At 40.0% G+C, this 27826-nt stretch overlaps 1 protein-coding gene across 8 annotated transcripts in view; it reads right to left on the bottom strand.

The window, feature by feature from the left end:
* Nucleotides 1-27826, bottom strand: part of Alk (Anaplastic lymphoma kinase) — a 374422-nt gene that overhangs the window by 141702 nt on the left and 204894 nt on the right. For all 8 annotated transcript variants that reach the window (XM_072301305.1, XM_072301308.1, XM_072301306.1 and 5 more), the window contains 3 exons: nt 23527-23674; nt 21312-21476; nt 8311-8464 (listed from right to left, as the gene is read on the bottom strand). In XM_072301305.1, coding sequence (XP_072157406.1) covers nt 8311-8464; nt 21312-21476; nt 23527-23674 — 467 coding nt within the window. The remainder of the gene's footprint in view (nt 1-8310; nt 8465-21311; nt 21477-23526; nt 23675-27826) is intronic.

A 27826-nucleotide genomic window follows, 5' to 3' on the forward strand; every position in this document is an offset into this window, starting at 1 on the left:
CCACACTATTGTCGACTATTACATGCTATTTCCCACTTTATTTGGACTGAAATCAAAATTTAGGAGAACTTTGAATGTGCAAATTGCCTACATTTGTCCCAAATTTGCGTGTCCCTCGTGCCTGGTTCTTGACTTTAAATTGAGGTAGCAGCATAATTAGACTGATTATTTAAGAAAACTTTATCGGAGATGATAGGTAATGCTTCTGAATTTGAGAAAAAAAAAATATGTCAATTTCTTTTTTGCTCCATCAATAACTTTTTCACGCGCTAAAATCATTGTCCCGAGCAACAGTCAGCAACAGTCAGGAGAGACATGGCAACGATGTAATAAGCCCTAAATGATTGCCGTAACGTTGAGGTTTTTCCAAAAACGACTTTTCTTGTTTTGATTGAATAGTTCACACATCGCAGATGGCAAAAATTCTGAAATTCCCAAATTTTTGTGCAAGATTAACGCCATTAACGATGCAAAACAAAATGCTATACCTACACGATAACTAACAGGGCGTCAAGCATACACACACACACACTAATATCGGCTCGTAAAATACTTTCGAAGTGTGCGTTAGGGAAAATTTTTTCTTATTCCGATACTCTAGGATGTGCTACTAAATATTCCGTGAAAAAAAACACCAAAATTGTCTTTACTGTTAGAGATAAGCTTTAAAAACAGCTTATTTCCATCCTGTCCCGTTCCACCCTGTCCCGTTCCAACCTGTCCCGTTCCACCCTGTCCCGTTCCACCCTGTCCCGTTCCACCCTGTCCCGTTCCACCCTGTCCCGTTCCACCCTGTCCCGTTCCACTCTGTCCCATATGTTTCCATCCTGTCCCAGTGTCCCAGTTTAATGGGACAGAGTGGAAAAATTGTTACAACTGAGACTTGTTTGTTTAAGCCCTGTAGGCGCTCTTTTCTACCGATTTAAGTGTAACTTAGTATCCGGGGGTATTTTTCAATGGGGAACTCGAATTTTTAGTCGAATTTTGAAAATTTGAAAATCCAAGATGGCGGACATGACCTAAAATACTATCGCAGCGCCTAATCAACTGGGACTTGTTTGTTTAAGCCCTGTAGGCGCGCTTTTCTACCGATTTAAGTAAAACTTGGTACACGGGGGTATTTTTCAATGGGGAACTTAAATTTTTAGTCGAATTTTCAAAATTCATGGCCTAAAATGCTATCTCAGCGCCTAATCAATCGATTTACGCGAAACTTGGTATCCACAGATATTTTTGAATGGGGAACTCAAATTTTAGTCAAATTTCCAAGATTCAAAAATCTAAGATGGTGGCCGTGGCTTAGAACACTATCTCGGTGACTAATTAATTGATTTTAATGGAACTGGGCCGGAAACCTTGGTATTAGGAAAAGAAAGGAAATGTTAATAGGGGTGCAATAGGGTTTCTTATGTATCTTCGGCTACGAAATCGAAAAATTCCTGGTTTTTTTCCATCGTGCGCAGATTCTCCCGGAAAATTTACTCTTCTGGAAAAGCTAGATTTTTAAGGAAAATTCCGATTTCTCCGGAAAAATTCCGAACTTTCCCAGGATAAATCGCACTAATACAGGTAAATGGAGGTGTTCTTCAGAATCAGTGCCAAAAATCTACTCCAAAACCATTGGTCAAATCTTCGGAAAATAAAAAAAAAAAAAAAAAATGACCGGTGTAATTGTTATGTTAATGTAATAGTACGGTGGGTACACAAAAAAACCCTGCACTTTTTGATTGGAAATTGCCGCTTTCAGGGATCATTCTCATGGTCATAAGAAGCTCTTTTAGAAGGGGAATCACTCTGGGGTCCGTGCAGGAACCAAGATGGCGGCCGTTAAAGATGGCCGCCGAGCGTTTTTTCAGCGCGCTATATCTCGGAAACTACGTGTCCGATTTTCGTTTTCTTGGTCTCGTTTTGAAGCTAAAATGCTTCTCCAGAAGTCTATTTCATAAATTTTTTCGCCTAAGGCACACATAAATGGTCATTAGGAAAATTTTGAAATTTTGAAATTTCACCCGATTTTCAAGAGCGTATAATTATTTAACACGCGAGAAAATGGCGTTTTTGCCTTAAGTAACGGCGATGGGAAATTATCTGACGTTTAATTTGACACCAAAACAATTTTTTTGCGTCAAAAAATGCACCCGCTAGAGCAATTTAAGTGAGCGTCGCGGTACGCGGTGCGCGGTGAAAACGGCGGAATACGGGCAATTAACGCGCTACGCAAGTCATACGCGCGCTATATCTCGGCACATTCTCGTCCGATTTTCATCATTTTGGGCTTGTTTAGAAGCTATGTTGAAAGTCAACGAGTGTTACGGATATACTTGCGTTTTTCCTCCGACTTTTCCGGGTATTTTCCAAATGAATAGAAAATGTTCAAATTGCCAAAATTTACAACGACGAATAATTTTCAATAGGGTGGAGAAACAAACCTCCTCTCGTGTTTTGTAGAAAGATCATTTTCTGGCGTTTAAAATGACACCGCAACCATTTTTGTGCGATGATAAATAAATCCATGAGCTCAATTTGAAGCGCACCCCCGTGGCAAGCAATTTCCGTTGGTAGGCGTTTTGACCCGATTCGTCGCCGCGCCGCGCCTTATGCAGCCTAAGTGGACGCGACTGCCTGACTTCCCGGATTCTAAGACAGATTCTTGATAAATTGCGATGTACAGAGGGTTATCTCACTTCCCATAAAACTTAATTTGTTTATAAAGGTGAATTTTAATCGGTATAGTTGGTATATACGGAGGGGTAAAGGGACAGAAATTCGTAAAAATCAACATGAAAGCGTATTCTCTTTTGACCTTGGGGTATTTGTTGTCTGGTATAAGACGTGATATGAAATGGTTTGAAAGATCGACTAGCTGTTTTCGATGGGGTTATTTTATGATATCTTTCGCATAAAACGGAGCCTTCAATAACGGAGGTATTGCAAAGAATATTTGTGCATCATCATATCGAATAAATTGCACCGATTGCAATGATTTATAAAGATAATGACAAGTAATAGAATGTTTTTCTGAAATTTTTTCTCAGTATCTAAATGTTTTCTGATTTTAATTTGAAGTTTCTACTTAGGACCATGACCGTAGTTGGAGCGGGGGGTATGGATGGCTTGACTCCCCTAGAATCGAAATTAGTATCATCTTGCCCTCCCCAGCAGTGCTGTTCGGCGGAAAAGAACTTTCGTCATAGATTCGTCTCTGTCACATACAGTGCCCCATGAATCCTCTGTTTTTTTTTCAAATTGAATAAATATTAAGTTGAAAATATTGATTTTGTTCCATTTAAATTATTCAATTACTTCATATCGACCATTAAATCAGAAAGTGAGACATAATCGTAAATATTGTAAATGACATTTATCTTTTATACGGCACACAGGCTGTAATGAAAATCCCTTGCTCATTCAGTTGGTATATTCTTCTTTCATTATTCGATTGCATATTTCAAAGGGTTCAAAATGGAATTGTATTTTTTCTCAATTTTTGTATATAAGTCCTCAAACTTTTTCTGGCTTTATCTCCACTTCAGCTGGTACACGCCCACGCAAAATTTTAAAATTCGGTGTTTTTGATCCATTTTGTAATGCAATATTCCAAGAAATAAAAGCTTCTTCTCGTGTTAAAGGAAAACAGTGCGCATTTTGATAAACAGACGGAACTGTCTAAAAGGCAAGCAGAATAAGCTCCAGATATCTTTCATGACGGATGAATTTTTTCTTAATTTTTTTGGTTCTGCAAGATATGAAAGGGTTACATGCTTTCAATTATGCTTTAATTTAGTGCTCGACGATGCTTTTATGACAATTGTGTTCAATTTTTAATATATATATAAAGTCGCTTTTAACGCACTCTGGCGTTCTACGACACCCAAACGCCACATATGCCTGTCTTCCCAGAGGTTATCGGGCAACTGACACCGCAACATCTCTTCGTCAACGCCCTGCCGCCAACCCTTTACGGGACGTCCCCGTCGCCTCTTCCCAGGTGGTACCCAATCCAAAACTTGTTTGGGCAACCTCTCCTCCGACATTCTTTGCACATGTCCATACCAGCATAACTGCCTGGGCATGACGTCGTGCACGATATCTTTCTCAACCTTCATCACCTGGCGAATTCTCTCATTACGGACACGGTTCCGTCTCGAAATGCCGGCAGATCGCCGCCAAAAATCCATTTCAGTTGCCCTCAACATTTCTTGCGTTCTTTTCGTCAAAGGCCACACTTCACTACCATAGAGCACGATACTTTTAACGATGGAATCATATATTCGGTGCTTGTTTGCCTTCGAGATGCTCTGATCCCAGAGCACCCCGTTCAGCATCGCGATGGCTCTCCTGCCCTGGATGATCCTGTCCTTAATTGCTCTATCCATCCTTCCATCCTGATCGAGCCAAACACCGAGATACTTATACTCGTCACACTCTTCGATGCGCCGTCCATCCTCAAGCTCTATGCTTTGCCGTTGATGCGCTGCTCCCACGACCAGCTTCTCTGTCTTGGACACACTAACGTCCATGCCCCATTTCCGATATTATTCGACCAACTTCCGCGTCATGTAATCTGCATCATCCTCATCTTGAGCTACAACGATCTGGTCATCGGCAAAGCATAGAATATAAAGGGTCTGCCCATCAAGGAGTGGAGCGCCCATTCCCGCAACCTTATTTTTCCATTCCTCTAAAACGTGCTCTAGGTATACCTTAAATAGTGTTGGTGACAAACAACAGCCTTGTTTCAGCCCTTTTGTGACGAAAAAACCTCCGGACAACTCTCCACGACATTTAATTCTTGCTATAGTCCCGTTATAAAATAATTTAATTGCCCCCACAAGTCCTTTGCTAAAACCCCTTTTTTCCAAGGCTTCCCAAAGCTTCACTAACGGCACGCTGTCATAAGCTTTCTGAAGATCCACAAACACCAAGTGCAGCTCCTGGCTGACCGCCCTTTTCTTCTCGACGACCTGGGTAATGGTGAACAGATGGTCGACGGTAGACCTACCGGCTCTAAAACCAGCCTGTTCTTCGGCTTCCTGGCCGCTCCAAACCTCTTCGACCTTTGCCTTGAGAATTTTACCGTAGACCTTGCTCAAGGTTCCTGTGACCGATATACCTCTGTAGTTGTCGCAATCTTGCTTACTACCTTTCTTATGACTGGGAGTAATCCAAGATTCCTTCCAATCCTTTGGTATTTCGGAACCATGCAAACAGTCTTGCATAAGTTTCCGAAGATGTTCAAATAGTTTACCGGTGCCACATTTTATCAACTCCGCCGGTATACCCCCAGGTCCAGGACCTCTGCGAGTTTTCAACTCCCTTACAGCCTTCACTACATCTTGGAGCTGGATCTCCACGTTGGAATCTTCTTTAGTGCTTATGACTCCGCCTTGAAACTCGGGTCGCCTCTCCGTTAATAAATCTTTAAAATAGTCCTCCATCTTGTCAATTGGTATCGGAGATATGATGTCGCGCATTTTATTCCGTCGCAACCCTTTGATCACTTTCCAGCCTTCCGTATACTTTTCCGGCCTCCAAGGTAGGTATTTATCTTCATGCAGCTTTCTTCCCAAGCCTCATTCTTCTTCCGAGTGATTACCCGACGGACTCTTGCTTGAGCCTGTCTGTACATGATTTTATCATCCAACTTTTGGGAAGAGAGAAACTGATGATACCTATTCCTTTTCACATTTATTTCCTCCTCTACCTCCGCATCCCACCAGTACGGTTTTCTGTTATCAGTTTTTTGTTCAGAAACCCCCAGGGCCTCCGCTGCCGCCGTGTGAACGCAATTCTTAATGAATTCATACCGCTCTTCCGTACTGCCATCGCACGCATCTCCTAACTTTTCATCCAGGCGCTTTGCGTACAGAGCCTTGACACTCGGGTGCTTTAGGCTATCGATGTTGTACTGGACTTGATGTACGCGTTGTCGCTCCGGTTGTTGATTGTCGCTTTGATCGTTCTGCGACACACGAGCGGGAAAGGCTACATCCGCTCTGAGGAAATAGTGGTCACTACTGCAGGAGAGTCCTCTACATACCCTCACCTGCTGAATCTTCAGGTTTGTTACCTGTTTAACGAGCACGTAGTCAATGATGGATCTTAAGCCGCGGGTAGGTTGGACCCAAGTATATTTGTGAATATCCTTGTGTTGGTAAAACCCGTTCAATACTTTTAATTCCCTCTGCTCGCAAACGTCGATAATGCGGCTTCCGTTGTCGTTCACCGTAACTTCATCGAACGGGCCAACGATTTTACTGTTCACCCGGGATCCCGTTCTTCCATTTAGATCTCCCAACACAAGGACTTCTCTCCCAGGTCCTACCTTCACTACCTCCTCGTCCAGTTCTTCAAAAAACTGATCCTTAAGTGCGATTTTATCATCATTGACCCCGTATACCCCCAAAACAGTGACTCTGTGACCGTGCATACTTAGATTCATCTTAATCATGCGAGCGTTGATGGCTTCCCAGTTCTTAATATTTTTTCGAAATTTTTTTCGGATCAGAATTGCGACACCCTGTTGTGCACGCTGATGTTTCGGCACTCCACTGTAGAATAAATCATAGTCCCCAAGGCTCTCTGATCCGTGGCCTTTTTTCTTCGTTTCCGTTATTACCGCCACGTCGATCTCGTTGTTCTTTATCTCCGATACCACTTCCGTCAGTTTCTTGGAAATGCCTTGCACATTCCAAGTACCAAAAGCGAGTGTCGTTTTCCGTAATCTAAGTCGAAGAGTCCGTTTATTTCCATGGTTACCGAGGCATATGTTATTGGGTTTTTTGACATTGTACATTTTTTCCGTGGATCGGGGAGTTAGCCCGATGCCCCAACCCCCAACCTGGAGGACCAGGGTTTGATTTCGGAGTTACCTCTCCTAGACAGGTTGCTTCCACCACAGCTAAGAGCCCTGTCTACCCACCCCCTTTGAGGCAGGGGCTACCAGCTAGGGTCCGCAGGATTGCTAAACCTGTGACAGTACAGTCCCCCTTACGGACTCAATTTTCAATTAAAAGTATTATATGTCACCTCTGAGATGAAAATTTGGGAAAACAGGCAAAATTAGAGAAAATTTTGGGAAGTGATACACTTGACGGTGGAAATTCGGGTTTAAAGCTCAACTATTAAGCTCGACGAGATATATTTCCTAAGTCTACACCTAATGATAGTCGAAATAAAGTTTATTTTGCCCAAAAATTCACACAAAAAATTTGGGAGGAAATAGAACCTGGAATTTGACCCTTATTTGAATTCACCCACCTATCGTGCGACTGCAGGTTCCGTTTGTGTGTGTCGCTTCAATGTTTGGAGAAGGAGGAGGGATCCATGTTTGTGCGGTTGACAATGCTAACGTTTTATAAAGCTGATGTTTACAAACGGTAACAATAACATTCCAAAAAAAATTTTTTTTGGATCCGTCGAACTGAACATTCCATAAATTTTTGCACCACCTGAACACGCTGTGCATTGAAAATTGTTTAATTTCTCGCACCATCTGCCAACACGGTAAAAAGTACTTATTTTCTCGCGCCAGCTGGCAACATTGTAAAATCAGATGTTGCCAAGTTTCACCAATAGGTAAATCATTTCTTTATTTGTATCGTCTGGCAACGCTTTTGCATGACCTGCATGCAATAGCATAACCGGCAGATTGAAGGGGTAACATATAATACTCAATATTATTTTAATTGCATAAGCCAAAGAATGAAGGGACAAGATATAATACTTTCTACTCTGTTGCCACATGGTCCAATACTCATCCCACAACCCTATAATTCAATTTGTATTTTTCTGCAAAATTTGGCGTTAAACTTTTGCGCTCAAATCGGCATTTTCATACTGCTGATGGATGGAACTCATTTTGAGAATTTTTACAAGAATTCAATCAATATAAACGGTAAGATAATAAATCGTGATAAACGATTTATTCACAACTCAGATGGACATAGCGCAGATGGATTACCTAATGGGTGACTATGTCCATCTCCACACCCTGTTACCTCGAAGGGTTAGACTGCTGGAGTGGCATAGTCATCCACGATGACTGATATTTGAGTGTTCTAAGACATCAATCACCTCCAGGTATTGAACCCGGGACCTCAGTGTTGACTGTCTTGCCCACTACACTTTCTAAGGCTGACTATATCTGAAACAAACATTATAGCTTTTGGGAATATTTTGATTACATGAAGACGACTATTGAGCCGGTGAACACTTTGTTCGTCCCCACAGGTTATGTCAGACCTCGATAAAAGAGGAAATATCTGTATGAATTTCTTCTATACTGGTAAAAAAGAGAACAAATACTACCTGCTGGAGTTCTGCCATGACCAACGCCTGTAACTGGCTCAACTGTTTTGTTTTCATAATGTCCATGCTGCTTGCTGTCAATAGATGGATAACCCGCAAGACCTCCCGCTCCTGCTGCTATCACCAGAGGCACCCTATCTCCGTTTTTCTTGATCTAGAGGAAAATAGGCACATGCCAATGAGTTATCTGAAATTTTACGGCATACTAAACACACAAATGATATGATGTAAGCGCAAGGGGATACCGGGGGGGGGGGGGGTATAGGATTATGGCCTGATTGAAAAACGACAGCTTAAAAACTTTGGTACTGAAACCTCTACAACGGTTCCTGCAAAAAATGTTATTCCAAATGCCATTTTTTAACCAAAATAAGATCACACGATTTTTTGTGGATTGAAAATGGGTCTCTTCAGACACCCTGGTAAACTGATCACCTAAAAAATAGGTGACATCGCCAAAAAATAGGTGACATCGCCTAAAAGGTAGGTGACATCATCTAGAAGGTAGGTGACATCACCTAGAAGGTAGGTGATGTCACCTAGAAGGAAGGTGGCATCGCCTAGACGGTAGGTGACATCACCTAGAAGATAGAAGACGTCACCTAGAAGGTACGTGACATCGCCTGGAAGGTAGGTGACATCACTTGGAAGCTAGGTGATATCACACAGGTCACATTTGAGTTTCAGGATTAAGTAAGGAAAAATTAAATATTAACTAGCTAATTATTGGATAATTTCGTGGGTAGATAATAGAACATTTGCTTTGTGCTAAACATTTTTATATCTACAGTGGAAAAAACTATAAGAATAAATATATGTAAAAAAAAGGAAATGTAGAACATTAGGTAAAATAAAAACAAGAATGAAGTAAAAATAAAATAGATTAAAGACATGAAATGTCATAAAAAATATACGTTTGAAGCGGACGTTAGAAAATGAAAAAAGTGAAAAAACAAAATAAAGTGAAAAATAACATGCAGTCTGAAAATGAAACATAGTAAATAAAATAAAATAGAGAAAAAAAGTAAAATAACAGCGTGAAAAAATAAAAAATGAAAAAATAAAGTTAATTAAAAAAATAAAATATAGTAAAAAAATAAAATAGGGAATAAAATAAAATAGAGTGAAATAATAAAGTAGAGTAAAATGAATAAAAAAGAATAAAAAAAATAATGAAATAAAGGTAAAAATGAAAAAATAGGTAAAAAGTAAAATGAAGTAAAGTAATAAACTGAAATGAATTAAAGTAAAAAACGAACAAATCAATAAAAACTGGTCGAGATATCCTGGCTTTACAGTGCACGTTTAATTCGAAGCTAAATGCAGGTTTTCGTCACTGCTTTCAGGTGGCCGGCTTAGCTTAGTAGGTAAGGTCTTCGTTCAGTGTTCGGGAGGTCCCAGGTTCAATTCCCGAAGCAGGCAAAAAATTCCAGGTCAAAATTCCAACGAAAGTGCCTAACAGTGTCCCGTGGACGCCATTTTTCACAGTTTTTGAAATAATCCCCGTACATAACCCATTTTGGTTTTTTTTTTTTTTTTTTTTTTTTTTTTTTTTTTTTTTTTCACGGCCCCACAATGCTAGGTGACATCATCTATAATTTTAGATGACATCGCCTGTTCCAAAAATCCCCGTACCCAAGTTGGTGAGGCGATGTCACCTATATTTTTAGGTGATCAGTTTTACCAGGGCAGGCAACAACAAAGGTTCTTTGTCAGCCCTCGCAGAGGGGAGAAGGGACCAAATGCCCGAAGGGGACACATTGCAATTAATTACAATTACTTGGTAAAATTAAGATACTGCATTTGAGTGTGATGCATTGTATCCCTGGTAAAAGTGGAACATAATGACATCATAATGCTCACAGTGAGCATCACTCTGAAGTCGTTATGGTGTCATAATGAACACAATAACAAAACGTCATGGCAACATTACAATGACCATATTGACGTCGTTCTGCCCTGGTAAAAATGATCAGTTGAGATGTTATCAGTTGACCATCAACCGTGTTTTGGTGCGAAAAAATCAGTTGACATCAGTTGACATCAGTAGGTATCTGATCAGTTGATGTCAGTAGAAATTGTCAGTTGACGTCAGTTGACATCAGTAGATATCTGATCAGTTGATCAATTTAAAAATAATCAATGTTCTGAAAATATTGCACAAATATTGCATTTAGAGAGCGCGCACTCTAGGTGATGTATTTGGTACTAACGTTCCTTCGATGGTGCACATGTGTAATTTCATATTGATCGATCGTAGAGTTGAGACTAACCTTAAAATCCGCGCCGCCCTAGTCGGGAATAGAACCCACATCTCGGGATGAAATTGCAATCCGTTGTCCAGTAACTTACCGCTAGACCAGCCAGGCTTGATACGGAAGGGCCCCGAATTCAATCTTTTAACTATCGCAGGCCTCTGAGTCCGTAATATGTTTGTTTATTGACGGATTCTTTTAATATTTTACCATAATTTATTATTTATTATTTTTTATTTCATCGTGTAATTTATGTTTCAAATTCTTTATTAATTGCACTCAAGATATTCATATTCATGTATTTCAAATTTTCATTTTCATTTATTTATTTATTTTTTTATTTTATTTTTTTTTATTTTTAACTCTCTTTCATTTTTTTTTAACTTTCTCGTTTTTTTGACTCTCTCATTTTTATTTTATTTTTTTTTAAAACCAAATTCCTGTTTTTTTATAATTGCGTCTTTTTCCAGTTTTAATTATTCGGACCTTTTTTTCTAGTTTGAATTTATGTCGATGCATTTATGTTATTTATTATTATGTTCTCGTATCTCAATTCACAGCTCGAGGCCGGTAGATATTTAGTCCTCCCCCGGCAACTCAATGCAAAGGAGAGTCCTTAAATTTAAAATTGAAGTAAAAAGAGCCTCGCCAAAAAGTGGTGTTTTTTAGCCCCTTTTTTTATATCCGAGTTGGTCAACGGGACAAGGCTCAAATGAAAGCCTATGGTAAGGCAAACTTCCATGCAAAGTTTCAACTTGAAGTGACCCCTCGTTTAGGCTGTACAGCGTTGCCAATTTTCCAGTTTCATGTGCTAAAATCAAGGATATTGGACTATTGGTCCGGTGCGAAGTAGACTAGTACACCCGAGTTGGTCAACGGGACAGCGCTCAAACGAAAGCTTATGGTAAGGCAAACTTCCAGGAAAAGTTTCAACTTGAAGTGAATCCTCGTTTAGGCTGCACAGCGTTGCCAATTTTTCATTTTTATGCGCTATACTCACGAAATACTGAATCATCATGATTCAACAGACTAGTATACCCGAGTTGGTCAACGAGACAATGCTCAAACGAAAGCTTATGGTAAGGCAAACTTCCAGGAAAAGTTTCAACTTGAAGTGAATCCTCGTTTAGGCTGCACAGCGTTGCCAATTTTTCATTTTTATGTGCTAAAATCAAGGAATTCGGGACTAATAGTCCAGTGCATCATAATTAAACAGACTATAGTGCATCGGTCTACGAGCTGAATAATACTACTATCGAGTCGTAATGTTAAGCCCATACTCGTCAAAGTTATAGCCCATGAAGGTATACCCGAGTTGGTCAACGAGACAATGCTCAAACGAAAGCTTACGGTAAGGCAAACTTCCAGGAAAAGTTTCAACTTGAAGTGAAACCTCGTTTAGGCTGTACAGCGTTGCCAATTTTCCATTTTTATGTGCTAAAATCAAGGAATTCGGGACTAATAGTCCAGTGCATCATAATTAAACAGACTATAGTGCATCGGTCAACGAGCTGAATAATACTACTATCGAGTCGTAATGTTAAGCCCATACTCGTCAAAGTTATATCCCATAAAGGTACGTTTTCCGCCAAAAATCTCGAAAAAACCCTAATTTTATGTTAAAAAAATTAATAATAGATTGGCAACACTGCTTCGAAAAGTCCACGATGGCCTTTAGTTGCGCTTCTATTCGATCTCAAGGTAGTATTCAGCTCGTAGACCGATGTACTAGTCTGTTTAATTATGATGCACTGGACTATTAGTCCCGAATTCCTTGATTTTAGCACATAAAAATGGAAAATTGGCAACGCTGTACAGCCTAAACGAGGTTTCACTTCAAGTTGAAACTTTTCCTGGAAGTTTGCCTTACCATAAGCTTTCGTTTGAGCATTGTCTCGTTGACCAACTCGGGTATACTAGTCTGTTGAACCATGATGATTCAGTATTTCGTGAGTATAGCGCATAAAAATGAAAAATTGGCAACGCTGTGCAGCCTAAACGAGGATTCACTTCAAGTTGAAACTTTTCCTGGAAGTTTGCCTTACCATAAGCTTTCGTTTGAGCGCTGTCCCGTTGACCAACTCGGGTGTACTAGTCTACTTCGCACCGGACTAATAGTTTAATATCCTTGATTATAGCACATGAAACTGGAAAATTGGCAACGCTGTACAGCCTAAACGAGGGGTCACTTCAAGTTGAAACTTTGCATGGAAGTTTGCCTTACCATAAGCTTTCGTTTGAGCCTTGTCCCGTTGACCAACTCGGGTATAAAAAAAAGGGGCTAAACTTGGCGAGGCTCTTTAAAATTGGGATTAAAACTTTAAAATCGGAGTGAAAAATTTAAAATTGGGATTAAAACTTTAACATTGGAGTAAAAAAAACTTAAAATTGAGGTTAAAACTTTAAAATTGAAGTTAAAAATTTAAAATTGGAGTAGAAATTTAAAATTGAAGTTTAAAATGCAGGTTAATTTTTCGGTTGGTGGTAACTATCCATCACCCAGAACTCGCCTTACAATCCTGCAGCTCCCTAGCAAAACTGCTTTCTGTAATTGTTGAAACAGCTTCTCTCTAAGGTTGATCTTCCTAAGACTATCAAACAACTTCACAGGAATCTCCCCCGTTGCTCCAATAATAATTGGCACAATTATTACTTTGTCCAATTTCCAGAGGCACTTGATTTCGTCCGCCAAAGGCATGTACTTACTTATCTTCTCAGCATAAGTGCTCTGGATATTAACTATCATATTATTGGATTATCGTATTATGGATATATTATTATTATTATTATTTTGTGTGTTTTCTTTTTTTCCCCTTTCTTTTTTCTTTTATTATCAGTTGAATTTAATTTTATGTCTGATCCGGCAGATTAATTTGGGCATCACAATTTGCCGGGTAGATTAATATTGTTCTTTATTTTATGTTTTACTTTTTGAATAAAATATCTTATCTTATCAGAAAAGAACATACGTACCAAAAACAGCTCCTAGAGCGCGCGCATATTCTATAATATTTTATTAATAATTTTAAAATTATATTTTGTAGTATTTTTACAACTAAAAATGTAAATATTTAGTAATGGCTTTAAAATTATTTTTCAAAAACATTTTCATTTAAATATTGCAAAAATATTTTAAAAATAATTAATTTTAATATTTTAAAAATTTGATTGAAAAGATATTGTAAAACTATTTTTACAGTATTTTCGTGGAATTATTTTCTTGAAAATATTTTCCAAACAACGGCAGTATTTCTAAAATATTTTCAAAATATTTTGTTCTAACTGGGGTATCTCCAATATTAATTCAAAAATTCTAATTGACAGAGTCATTTTCTGCGGTAAAATGTTGGTTCAGTTTCTCTTTTTTTTGCCATCCTTTATAAAATTAATTTTAAAGTGGGGCTCCTTTACATACAAATGTGAAGAACCTGCGATTCAACCTAACATTGACATTCATTACCATTTTTTGTACCATATCTATTGCAATTTGTTTCCAACGAATTGATTTTAGCCCCTTCAAAAAGGAGGATAGGCAATTTGCACTTAGCCATTCATCTATACGGAAACTTAATAAAAAAAAAAAAAAAAAAAAAAAGTTTCTCATTTTTAAGAGATTTCAAAATGGAGACCACTGGTTTCCGCTGCAGGGCCCATTACGTCCACAAATTACGCAAGGCAGTGGGGGAGGGTGTCAAGGGCTGCCTTAGGGGTATTGTTGAAGTAAGGTGGCCGAGGGGCAGAAAATTCCTTTCGAGAGGGAGGGGGTCTTAAAACTGGAAAAAGTGCCTTACGTAATTTATAGGACGGCCCCATAGCGGAAAATAGCAAATTTAAAAGGCATAATCCAGCTGTACTCTGATTGGATGCTTGAATCTAAACCTATTCACGCAACTGATGCCGAGTCGATCCACTACTGAAACAGTTTCGATTTCAACCGACACGAGTCTGGCCTCACCTGACATAACTTGGATCTCAACCGACACGAGTCCCGCCTTATGTACCACATGTTGGATCTCAACCGACACGAGTCCGGCCTCAACTGGTACAAGTTGGATGTCAACTGACTCGAGTCCGGCCTCAACTAATACCAGTTGGATCTCAACTGACTCGAGTCCGGCCTCAACTGGTACCAATTGGATCTCAACTGACTCGAGTCCGGGCTCAGTTGAGCATCTACTGGTATCAGTTGAAGTTCAACTGATATCAGTAGAAGCTCTACTGATATCAGTTGAAATCAACTGATATCGGTTGATGCTCAACTGATATCAACCGATATCAGTTCAAATTTTAACTGATCATTTTTACCAGGGTGGATATTATTATCATAAACTCTGACAAATCAAATCCGACACTATGACATCATAATGATAAAACAGGGTCAGAGTGACCGTCAGGGTGACATCGATAAGATTGAAACAGAGTCAAAGTAAAAGTCGGTCTGACGCTCTTACAACTGAGGTAAGTTACTAAGATCAAGGATGGTATCAAAACTGTGACTAATTTACCTTGAAAGTAATCATTCTGATAATGGTATTTAGGTATGAAAATGCATGCAGAGAAGTGTTAATTTGTGTGTATTTTCCAACTGATATACACTATTTTTGTTTTGTCTTTTGGTTAAAATTAGCTGTATCACTTTGATGGAATGAAAATCGCGTCACAATGATCTAACGTCATAGCAACATGACAGTGATGTAAAGTCATAACGACAACACTGTGCTTTATGGAACACAAAGTGTCAATGATCGTCATAATGACATCACAATGACAATTTCTGACACTTAGACGTCATTTGGACCGTCATTAAGACAATAAGATTCATAAAGCATAGTGATATCGCTATGACAAAAAAGTCATTACGTTCCACTTTTACCAGGGATATATTACCTATCTACTGATCGAGGGGGCACATACCATTAAAATTACTTGGAATGGAATTAAAATAATGCTGAATTGAATTTTGCAATTTTTCTTTGCATTGCAAATTGTCTAACTGTCGGAAGATACACGTAACGTGAGCGCACGTATTGTTCAATGATCATTTATTAACCAAATGATGTTAGAATATAGCAGTGTTAAAAATAAAAGAATTCCAAGTTTTATTCATTATGGGTAAAGGTAAGGCGAAGTAAAAAGAGGCGTATTTGCGCGGAAATATGACAATTAAAGCCCCAAATGCACATCAGTCCATTTCGGCCACACCCACGCAGGGGTTTAGTTTCGGTCTGGGCTGACCTGCTAGAGCTTAAACTATCATATGCCGGATTGGCTCGGAGGTTTAAAATAAAGGTGGGTATGAATTTTAGATTAAGAGCATGGGGCAGGGCCTAGGGTGTTCCGTTTTTAGACAACCATCTCAAAACCTTGCTTCCCGGGCTTTTTCCCATTCCTTTTGGTCCCCAAAAGATAATTCTGAAGTTTCAGCACCATAGCTGAAGTCTACACTTTCCTCCAAAGCGGTGCAAATTTTGGAAGCAATTACATTGGTTTAAATGGGGAGAAAATAGGCAAATTCCCGGAACTACGTTTTTCGGTTGTAAAATACACCGAAATGATTTCAGACCTGACCATCTCTTGGAAAGTCATCCAGAGGCCTATTTTGAACGAGAAAATTCCACTTTTGACCCAAAGAGGGGGGGGGGGGGCTGGGGTCAGGGCGCGGTGAGTTTTGAGGCGCTGCGCGCAGCAAAATAATCGCATTTGACAGTTTTTGATCAACCTCAGAACAGGTCCTCCGAAGCTGAGGAGGCTAATGTATCTCATAAATTGTAATAAAATAATGTACAAGAGTTGTTTTCATCCCTTCAGAACTATTTTCGACTATTTACACTATTGCCAAATTCACTCAAGTGCAGAAGATGATATACACTAATTCCCTTCCAGGTTCGAGTAAATTTGGCAACAGTGTAAATAGTCGAAAATAGTTCTGAAGGGATGAAAACAACTCTTGTACATTATTTTATTACAATTTACGAGATACATTAGCCTCCTTAGCTTCGGAGGACCTGTTCTGAGGTTGATCAAAAACTGTCAAATGCGATTATTTTGCTGCGCGCAGCGCCTCAAAACTAACTGCGCCCTGACCCTCCCCTCCCCCCTCTTTGGGTCAAAAGTGGAATTTTCTCGTTCAAAATAGGCCTCTGGATGACTTCCCAAGAGATGGTCAGGTCTGAAATCATTTCAGCGTATTTTACAACCGAAAAACGTAGTTCCGGGAATTTGCCTATTTTCTCCCCATTTAAACCAATGTAATTGCTTCCAAAATTTGCATCGCTTTTTCTTCTACTGCATCGTGTGTATCCCCAAATGATATGTTTGCAACACATTTAACACTAAACTAGCTGCTTCAGCTCGCTACGCTCGCTTGCGCCGCTAGCCGAGGGCTTCGCCTCCTGGACCCCCAGTCACTCACTCCACGTGCCACATTTTGCTACTACAAGTAATTCAAGGACTTCATCGAATACGATGTTTTTTCACACCTATCTTTAGGGATAATTTCAACTTTTACTTTTTCAACAGACGTAGCCCTCGAGAGTACGACGTAAAGTTGTCCATGGATGAATGCAGACTGTAGCAAATAAATGCCAACACGATCTAATGTTTGACCCCGCCTATAAGATAGATAGCCTATATTATAGATAACAATTTCAACGTTGACAACAACGTAGAATTACACGTTACTCGTGAAACCTTCCACGAGGAAAGCAACGTGTATCGGAACGTGTAATTCTACGTGGATGTCCATGTGTTAAGTACCGTTTCCTGAACGTTCCCGTGTAAACGTTGTCAGCGACAACGTTTACGGGAACGCGCAACGTTCGCAGGAACGTTGCAGTGTCTACATTGCAAGGACGTGGCAGTGACTACATTGCACGAACGTGCAGTAACATTAGAATCCATTTTATTCGCAAAACATAGTGTGTACCTATCATTCACTTCATAGGCACGACTTTCATTTATACTAGGGCCCACGAACGATGATCCCTGAAAAATCGGGCGAATAAACGCATGGACCATGTAAATGACAACGCTGCTGGGTCGAGCACGCACATCGACGAGACCGGGTATTGTGAACGCGAAAAGATATTGTATGCGAACTGCTGCTATTCTACCCCTATCTTCAGGTCAAAATTCTTCATAGGAAGCCCTTTCGTAAAAGATCAATTTCTTGTAATTTTGCCCCAATCGCTTCGGCCATTACATGGTTGGATTGCTCGTAAAATTCTGAGCTAAATCATATATAATTGTTACGTACAATTTTTATTTTTTCCTTCTTTTTCCGTTTTGAAGCGAAGTCCAATTTTTATTTATAACATCGTATCTCGAACTGTAACTTTGCTGCCATATGACAGATTTTTATAAACGAGGTCTCTTTTTACTCGTGTTTTAAAGGCGAGTATCGAAACTCTTGCTAAAAAATGTTACACAACTTTCAACAAATTTTGGTTTTTTCTAGCGGGAGGGTGAAATTGTAAATTACGCGTAAGTAATTAGGGTTCGAATGTGGCTCGGCTCGGCATTGTCCCCAAACTCGAGACTCGGTTCGGGCTGGGGTGTCGCTGTTGCCAGTGTTTGCAAGAAATACCCGCGGCTCAGGGATCATCGTTCGTGGGCCCTAGTATAGGTGTACGTACTAGAGGAGGAATATAAGCACTTTCAGTTTTAGAGTAGAACATGAGGTCTACGGGTTAAAATTGTGGACATTGACTTGAGATACAGAATTAGAAACAGACAAGTAAGTGCAAACCAGATAATTCACGAATTTTTATGTATGTAAAACACGGAGGTATAAGCATTACTTCAAGCACAACATTAAACTGCGAAAATCACTTGGTACGCCAATATCAAGATAACAAATGGTGGACTCTCTCGAACAGTTGCAACCTTTGCTGATCAGACTGATTCCAGGAACTTGGTCGGTGCCGACATGGGCTGCGCATGCGCTATAGACTTTTTGAGTAATCTGCGCCGCGAAATGCAGCGCCACCTAGTGGGCGCTCCTGGCCTGTGTCCTGCCTGTGCCGCCTTTTCCAGTACAACGTGTTTTGGACTACGTTGAATTATACGTCCCGGAAACGTAGACAGCGAAACGGCGAAAGAGCGATTTTAACTTTTTAGGTTAGGTTTACAGAGCAACGTTCCTTTCCACGTTCCTGTTACGTCGCCAGTGAGACGTTTTCGGAGCACCCCTGTTCTTCCATGTTGATTACTACGTAGAAATTTTAAACGTTCCCGGAATGTTTCAAGGTCTACGTTGATTTCCACGTTGCTGAAACGTTCGATGTTATCTGGGAAATGCCATTCCGTTACCGATGGCACACGAATCGGTCACGTGCCTCATTGCCACGCGAGACGCGACTATAAAGACTTTTGATGGCGGACCCTTGGCTTGCGGCCCGACACGGCATCAATTTTCGGTCCCGCGTTCCAGCTTCATTACCGATGGGGCTGTCCCAGAAGACAGGGTATGCGACCCTTGGACATGGCGATGAATTCGCGGAACACCCCTTTGTCTACGTTTCCCATCAGCGCGGCTGCACACGCCTCGCCGGGAAGCTCTAAGAAGTGGACGCCGAGGAAGGGTTGAAAACACAGCCCGCGGTGCAATTAGCCGCCCGGCAGCCCGGCCAGGGGCGCTGGCGTGCGACAAATGAGGCCGCTTCACTTTTGAAACTGGGTACCCAGCATCAAAATTAATGCGGCATCGAAAAGCCATGCCGAGTGTCGGCTTCACAAGGTTAAGCCGCCTCACGGGCAAATGCGATCCCCCGGAGCACTTTCCGATGCGGCATGAAAGTCCACACCTGATACCCGCCTTGCACGCCGATGCCGCACCGTTAATGATGCTGCCTCAAACCTCAGATCTAAATCCCTGTCCACACCTCCCTTTCTCGTCCCACGGTGCAGTACGTCGCAGAGTAGCGACAAGTATCAAAAGAGGGACTCGGTTCCCGCGTGAAAGGAGGGGGTGGGGTGCGCCTGATACTCAATTAACGGTCGGCTGGGTAAAAACCCATTGATTTCGCAACCTCGGGCGAAAAACATCAAAACCCGCTTTTGTCGGAAACGGCCGGTCCGGACGCGATTCGATATAAGCTGGTTTTATTGTATATTATTATCATTACCATAATTAATTTCAAATTTATTCGTTTCTAAATTTAAGATGACTGGCGGATCAAAATGACGGAGCTAAATCTTGCTGACTCCCAAGTAGCATTTTTCAACAGAAAAATCGCGATTTTTTTACGATTTTATCCGCTATAAAATCGCTAGGATCATCAACATCTGAGCAATTATCCTCGATATTTTCGCAATTTTATTGCGCGATTTTAACGCGATAAGATCGAGTATAATCGCTCAGATGATGAAGATCCTAGCTATTTTATCATCGATAAAATCGCCCAAAAAAAAAAGGGTTTGCGCTGTTAGCCGATTGCCGTTAGGTTCAGCCGTCAGGTTCTTTGACGAAGACGAGCGTGAAATCCCCGGAGCCTCCGCGGGGATTCGAACCCGAGTCGCAGCGGTGGTAGGCCAGCACATTGCCACTAGGCTATGGCCGCTGTATGACTAAAGAGTGCGAATCGAAGCCTCTTATACATGGATCGGCGCTTCGCAACCTTACAACTTTTGTCATCGCGTTGACTGACACCGAGTTTTCATTGGATTTTTTTTTTTATTTTCCCTCCTCTGTATTTCATTTCATACCTTGAAATACGGTTGGTAAAATAAGGTTCTATTGGTAATCTCATAATTCTGTTTTGGTAAAATTACCAATAATAGTAACATGGCAAATTTACCGATGGACCTTGGTAAAAACGCCAACATTTTTATCGACTATGGTAGAATTACCGAGATAAAATGGTAAAGTTACCGGAAATTGATTACCAATAAAAGTGGTACATATTCCTACCTGAAAAAACCAGTAAAAATACTGGTTTTTAGGTAAGCTTACCAGTCTGTCTTGGTAACATTACCAATGATTGGTAAAAAAAGTGAGATGGTAAAGTTACCAACGAACCTTGGTAAAAACGCCGAGAATTTTTTTTCAGTGTGGGCGTAGGTACCTCCCACCATCCTAACCCCACACCCAACCCCGTATCGAATCGTTCTTACACTTCCGCTAATTGCAATTTAACCCCTCAAAAAAAACTCCGCGTCACCCCACTCCTCCTCTCCTCACTCCCAACCACACCTCATACCCTTTCCCTTATGACCATGCAGAGGCGATATTAGAAGTTGGCACACTTTCATCTTATTAATTGGGAGGGGGAGCGGCGGCGGCGGCGGCATAGAAACATCGTTCATAAGCGTCATTCATGCGTTAGTGGGTATTGATGAGAAATTACAATTTATTGCAATTTTATCTCTATAAAATCGCGTTCGATAAAATCGAAAGTTTATCTCAATTTATCGCAATTTTTCTCCCGATAATATTGCGATAAATCGCCGTCGATAAAATCGCGATTTTATTGCAATTTAATGCGATTTTATTGCAATTTAATGCGATAAAATCGCAATTTATCGCGATTTTTTATCCGATAACATTGCAATAAATCGACGTCGATAAAATCGCGAAACATCCTCCGATAAAATCGCAATTTATCACGATCACTGCTACTTGGGGCTGGGTAGGCTTGCCCTAACTTTATCCCCCTTCTCTAAGTATCACAGCTTATCAAAAACAAACTTATTGACTGCTGGCAATACTAAAGACAAAACATTTAATGACACAGACAAGGTACCAACCTGGAATATGAAACTCGCGCCACCACCACCTCCTCCTCCAATGAGCTGCTTAAGATTTCTTACATCTGATATTTTGTGTATACCAGCTCTGCTTGAATTGTCATTACTGCTGCCTATCACAATGGGTTTGCAATTCGGTGCAGAGGAAAGGCCATCTGTAGACACCTAAGGAAAATAAAAACGAGAGAGCTCAAGAAAAAGATGGTATTCAATGCATTGAGGAGCATTTGAAGAGGTATCTCTTAAAGAGACGGATGTAGTTTTTGTGTTTTGAGAAAAATACTCAAAGTTTTTAACTGAAAGTCTCTTACACTTGAGACATCGGGCTATGGGGTGACTGGCGGTCCGTTATTTTAAAATTTACGGTTTTTGATAAGGCTAAAAATATGAAAGTCCCGATCGTTTCTTTTTTCAATGCAACGCTAACAGTTGTTGGGTAAACTAAGACGCTAAATGATGCAACCCTCGTGAAGGGTGTTCGGATATTGTTCAAGGGGACTAAGTAAAAATGTGCTTCCGGACACATGGAGCCCTTGGAAAAAACCAATTCCAAAAGAGAGGAAGAAAGAAAAAAAAACTTAATCTTTGAACAATGAACAATCTACTTACCATTCCATCCGCAAAATTTAATTAGTCAAGATGGGTGCTATTAAGAGTTACATTAGAGTTTTGGTGCTAATTCTCTGACAGTTGGCAAGGGGTGGTTGTGAGCTAGTGTTCAGGTGGCGGAAAAGTCATTTAAATAACGTAGGTATTGTATTTCTAGGAGACTTAATCGAGGGTTAAAAATTTGAAATTGACTGAATTTTGTAAAACTAATGGTACATTCTTTTTTTCAAACAATATTTTTGAAATTTCCGACGGTTTTAAATAACTGAACACTTCTTGGGGAGGCAAATTGAAAAAAATGAGATTTGCGTTTATCAAGTCCTCCCGTCGATATGCAACAGGCTGATCTATTCTTAATTCGTGCACTATCCTTAAAATACAATAAATAATGCTTCAATTTCCAAATTTATTTATTTTGTTTATGTTTTTAATATGAAAAAGTAATATCGACTTAAAGGACCACGTGCAAAACGGGCCATTTGGGGCTCGAGGCGGATACCTTTGAGACTTGCCCTATTCATTTACCTAACAATGCCCCATCATTTCCCAAAGTTTCAAGCCCCCCAAAAATTTTGGGGAGACGAGGCGGATGGTCAAAGTTAAAAACTGGCAAAATTTTCACGAATTTATTACTCGAAAACCAAGAAGTTTTGGAAAACGCGGTTTAAACAGAAGTCAGAAAATGTATAACATCATAGGGTTTTGTCAACTTCAGCTCGAGTTATCGCCTCCAAAGCGCCGGAACGCGCTCAAAAAAGACCCCTTATTTTTTCCCGTTTGGGCCGATTTAAAAAAAAGCCATTTTCTTATTTTGATGAAAAACTGATATGTTTTTGCTGACTCTCTGGAGTCCCTCTAGCTCTTTACCGCATGCCGGGGAAATTTTTGGTCGCGAGTTATAAGAGCGGAAAGGAGCAAAGGTCGGGTAAATTGGCTATTTTAAACTGCGCGCGCGGCGTTGATCGGAAGGAAAACGTCCCCTCCCACTCAGTTCGGCGAATCACACTCCTCTGCCGACCTCGCATTGTTGCCACATGTCTCCTGATCCGTCGCCGCGCACAGTTTAAAATAGCCAATTTTCCCAACCTTCGCTCCTTTCCGCTCTTATAACTCGCGAACAAAACATTTCCCCGGCCTGCGGTGAAGAGCTAGAGGGGCTACAGAGAGTCAGGAAAACATATCAGTTTTTCATCAAAATGAAAAAATGGCTTTTTTTTAAATCGGCCCAAACGTGAAAAAATAAGGGGTCTTTTTTGAGCGTTCCGGCGCTTCGGAGGCGATAACTCGAGCTGAAGTTGACAAAACCCTATGATGTTATACATTTTCTAAAAGCTCTCGTCACGCTGAATTCGCTCGTTTAAACCGCGTTTTCCAAAACTTCTTGGTTTTTGAGTAATAAATTCGCGAAAATTTTACCGGTTTTTAACTTTGACCCCCGCCGCTCTCCCTAAAATTTTTGGGGGGCTTGAAACTTTGGGAAAAGATGGGGCACTGTTAGGTGAATGAATAGGACAAGTCTCAAAGGTATCCACCCCGAGCCCCAAATGGCCCGTTTTGCCGTTTGTAGTTCTTAAATTTTCAAAAAATTAATTGACAAAAAACGAACCTTCCTGCACACAGAACCACCTTCTTGGCCGACAACTATGTACAGTTGCTGGCCTGCTCTGAATTCGTAAACACCACGAGCCTCTGCTCCTAATGAAACACCTTGTCCGTTCGATCCTTTCCCTCCGCCAGCACCTTTAGCGATTATTCTAAAAATCATCATACAAAAAATGTATTATACTATAAGTATTACCTATCCTATTTGGTGTAACCCACATGTGATCGTAGAGACTAATGTAACCCTTACTTGCACGCAATTAGGGAAAAGGTAAAACATTGCATTTTTCCTGTATATTCTTACTATAGGTCTAAAGAACCTATAAAATTGTTTTCTTTTTTGAAAAACCACGTTTGGGAACTTTAAAAGTTGAAATGTGTTGCGGTGGTCCCTGAGAGGCACCACTATGCAGGTTAGAGGGTCCGTCAATTTTCCTGTATAAGAGAAAAATCTTGTAATCCTACATATATTTATCATTCATCAATCTGAAGATTCTACGATGTGATTTGACAGAAATAATCATAAGAGTTGTGGGAGTTTCTCTTCCCTTATCCCCTCCTCCTTCCGTAATCCGTAAGTTTGCTCCTGTGGCTACAACAAGCCTTTGAATTTGATTTCATAAAATGAAAAAAGAAAATAATATAGTTCAAATTATAATCTAGAGCTGATGCTTGTTATTATCTGAACCTATTGGTGAAATTACTTAGGGGGGGGGGGGGGGAGTCCTCTTACTCTTTCTTCCTAGAAATAATCACTCTGCTTCAGAGTTCATATGAATAAATTAAGGGAGTAGAAAATGTAATAGATGCCTTTTATAAACACCCCTCAGTTGGCAGGGGGGGAGGAGGACTATCTCCCCCCCCCCCCATCAAACTCAAAATAAGGTCAAAAAAGGAAAAATCGAATAAAGAGAATACTACCATAAATACCCCATTACCCCCTGCACGATCCTGCTACAGGCCTCTGTTCGGGGCAGTTTCCAGGCTATGCACAAGTATATGAGCAGCTCATATTTTCATTTTGGCAAAAGTAGGATCATGCAGTATGTAAGAAAGTAGAAAAAAACATCAATTTCACAAAGTAATTTGTGATTTGGAGGATGCAAAATTTAACCACCAAACACATCATATTACAATATGAGGAGAGTTTAAATAGGATGAAGCTCCCCGAAAAAGAGGTTTTCAAAGGACGCAAAGTATGTGAGTAAAGCGACGCATTAGATGAGTTTCTCCTTAACCTATGGTCCACTCTTCGAAACAAAGACACTCTGTGACCCTCATATATGGCCAAAACAGCGTATGTCACTTCAAAATTTGTGGCAAAACAACAGATCTCTCACATTGAGGAGTAATTGTACTTTCCTCAAACAAATTAATATGAATCATTCTAGATATTTGATTCTTGACAGTTGAAAACTGACAAAGATTCAAAATTAGTGTTAGTATGAAGGTGCCGGGACTTCCATGTCCGAAAACGTATTTAATGAATGGTCAAAACAACATCACCTTACACTGATCGTTCAGGTTTCGATTCTCAGTTGAGGGTAAACTTTTTATTCCAGAATTTTTTTTATTTTATGCAATAGAGTGAATGAAGAGGGATCTTTGCTCCTGCTAAAATGGGAAAAGGGAATAAATAAGAACTAAGAAAATATTTTTGCTCATGAATTTGACGGGTCGTTTCAAATAAAATTTCATATTCCACGTTACTTCCATTTTTTTGCATCGAGTTGATTGATTTTTTCCCCCCTTCTTCTGTTTCCCTATTCAAAATTTTACCCTCTATCTGATTCTGACCTCATTCTTCCCAAAAATCTTCCATTTCTTGTATTTTTTGGTCCCTAAATGTCCAAAATGTCATTACCGTAACCTGTTACTTTTCTGATTTGGTATTTTTAGCCTGCTATGATAAAACCGACACAAGTTTGACTGATTTGACTTTTAGCTGGATTATTAGTTTCAGTATATCCTAGAGAATATTTGATCACAAGAAGAGGTTTTAAATCCAACTATTTCGGCATTTTTTGAATGATTTATGCTTGTTAATGAGTTTCGTGTCATTACCGTAACCGCCGAATTTAAGTGTTTTCTCAGCCGCTAAAGGGCAGCAGCAACAGTGTTTATCATTGAGTCGACAAGTGTTCGGAAGCTGAGTGCGTGGTGAGTTATTATCACATTTTGTTTCAAATTTATGAGTAATTTTGGGTTATTTACATTGAATTTTGTGTTTAAGGGTAACTTACTACTGTCATTATCGTAACTATGGAAAAATGTGGCAAGAATTCATTTTTAATTTAAAATGTCAGCATGTTCTATTGTAACGTATCGTCTTAACCTCAAATATGCAGTTTCATTGACATTGATGAGTTTTCGTATGTTTTATCGCCGAAAAACACCAAATTTCGTCATTACCGTAACCATCATTACCGTAACCTGCGCCAACAATAGTCCAGGCATTATGGGAAAAATAGAAAAAAAAATTATACATAAGGTTTTATGTGTCCAAGTTATTCATTGCAGTGTCAGGGACTCCCAGCAAAAAGTCCCCAAGAATCCCCTGTACGCTCGACCCCCCGCCCCCCCACAAAACCCCCAAAAAATCGACCTTTCCTCGGTTTTTCCTAAGTATCTCAAAAAGAATTGGTTTTAGCGAAAATTGAGTTACTTAGTGAATGAAAGTTCATAAAATTTTCAATAAAAATGACTTCTATGAATTTTTTTGTAAAACGACTTTGAACCCCTCAAAATGGCCGCCGAAAAAACGGGCATTTACGGAAATTTCAGTTTTTTCCCGAAAATGCCTATTTTTCTTGGAAACGGCTGCTCTTATGTAAAAATTAATGGCGGATTCTAAAAGAGCGTTGAATTTCACATCAGAAATGATTAACATCGATCATTTTAGACTCACGGTCGATCTACGGAAATACGATATGCTCTTCCGCCCGGGCGTAACAAATCAAGTGCTGGGTAGTTACTCATTTAAGTTTACGTTTCTGCTAGAGCAAGGAAGCGTTCAATTATCACGTAATGCATCTGAAGAGGGAGGAGAGTCGGGATCCTTCCATCCCGAAAATAGAAATTCTGCATTGAGGGGTGGGGGGGGGGGGGCTGAAAAGTAGAAATAGAGCATTACTTTATAATTGAATGATCCCTATTTTTCACTTCGATTTGTCTCTAGTAAAGCAATAAAACACATTTTTAAATTTTCACTTTTTCACTTCGATACCTCCAGCTCCAGTACATTTGGTTGCAAGCGGGGGGGGGGGGGGGGGGCTCAGATTTTTTGAATGATTATTTTTTTAAGTGTAAGGTGTTCAGGTACTACTTTGAGCTTGAATAGAGTCAATTATAAAACCGTGCGAAAGAACAAATGATCAGTATATTGATCACAAATAATATTTTTGATTTGTTTCACTTAATAATCATTGTAAAGCAGTATATTCTAATTAATTACAATTATTTATTTGAGAGCAAGTGGTCGCTCAATAACTTTTTTGAAGGAATGTACAGCTGTAAAACTTAGAGAAAAGTCTTAGAATAATCGTCGTCTTTTTGGCCTAAGTGCATAATTGCTTACAACTTTTTCTCTCTTCTTTTCCATCTCTTCTTCTTGTTAATCTTCTTCTCCTTCTTCTTCCGCATCATTGCCGCTCAATTTTGGGGTTGCCCTCGCGTCATCCATATTGGCTTCTTCTTCTTCTTCTCCTTCTCCTTCCCACTCGTCTGTATTAAGCACAAGCGAGTTATCACACGAGATGCCGTTGCAATGCAAGCAAACGTTTGAACATTTCAGGCCTGTTATTCTACAACCGCACGATTTTCTGCAACCCTTCCTTAACACAGCCACAGAAAATTGTGTCAAAAACTTGTTTTGGTGCAGGCCCTAAAGTGGTTCGTACAGGAGTAAGCTGCGGATCCAATTTCCACCCCCAATTTGAAGGCGAGAGTGAATGAGCCACGTTTGAATTTGAAGGAATGCTCTAAAACAGTGCAATTTCGAGACTACTTTTTTTAGCCGTGACTGCACCTTTTTTAAACCTGATGTAGCGATGTTCGTTCAAACTTTCGATATTTTTATTTGCATGATAAAGTCTGATATATATTAATCGGACGCTGCATATTAATAATATGATAATAAATATGCAGATATATAATGTGCTTGGAATAAGAATGACACAGCCACAACGCGGATCGAGGGTGGAAGTCCGTGCACCTTAGAGTACCTGTATAGCGAGAGTATGGACAGATCGCTTCATGGAGGGCTTAGGGCCCAAAAGTGCAGCCACCCTTCTAACCAACTTCTA

The sequence above is a fragment of the Bemisia tabaci genome, chromosome 1, assembly GCF_918797505.1.
Source record: "Bemisia tabaci chromosome 1, PGI_BMITA_v3".
Classification (NCBI taxonomy): Eukaryota; Metazoa; Arthropoda; class Insecta; order Hemiptera; family Aleyrodidae; genus Bemisia; species Bemisia tabaci.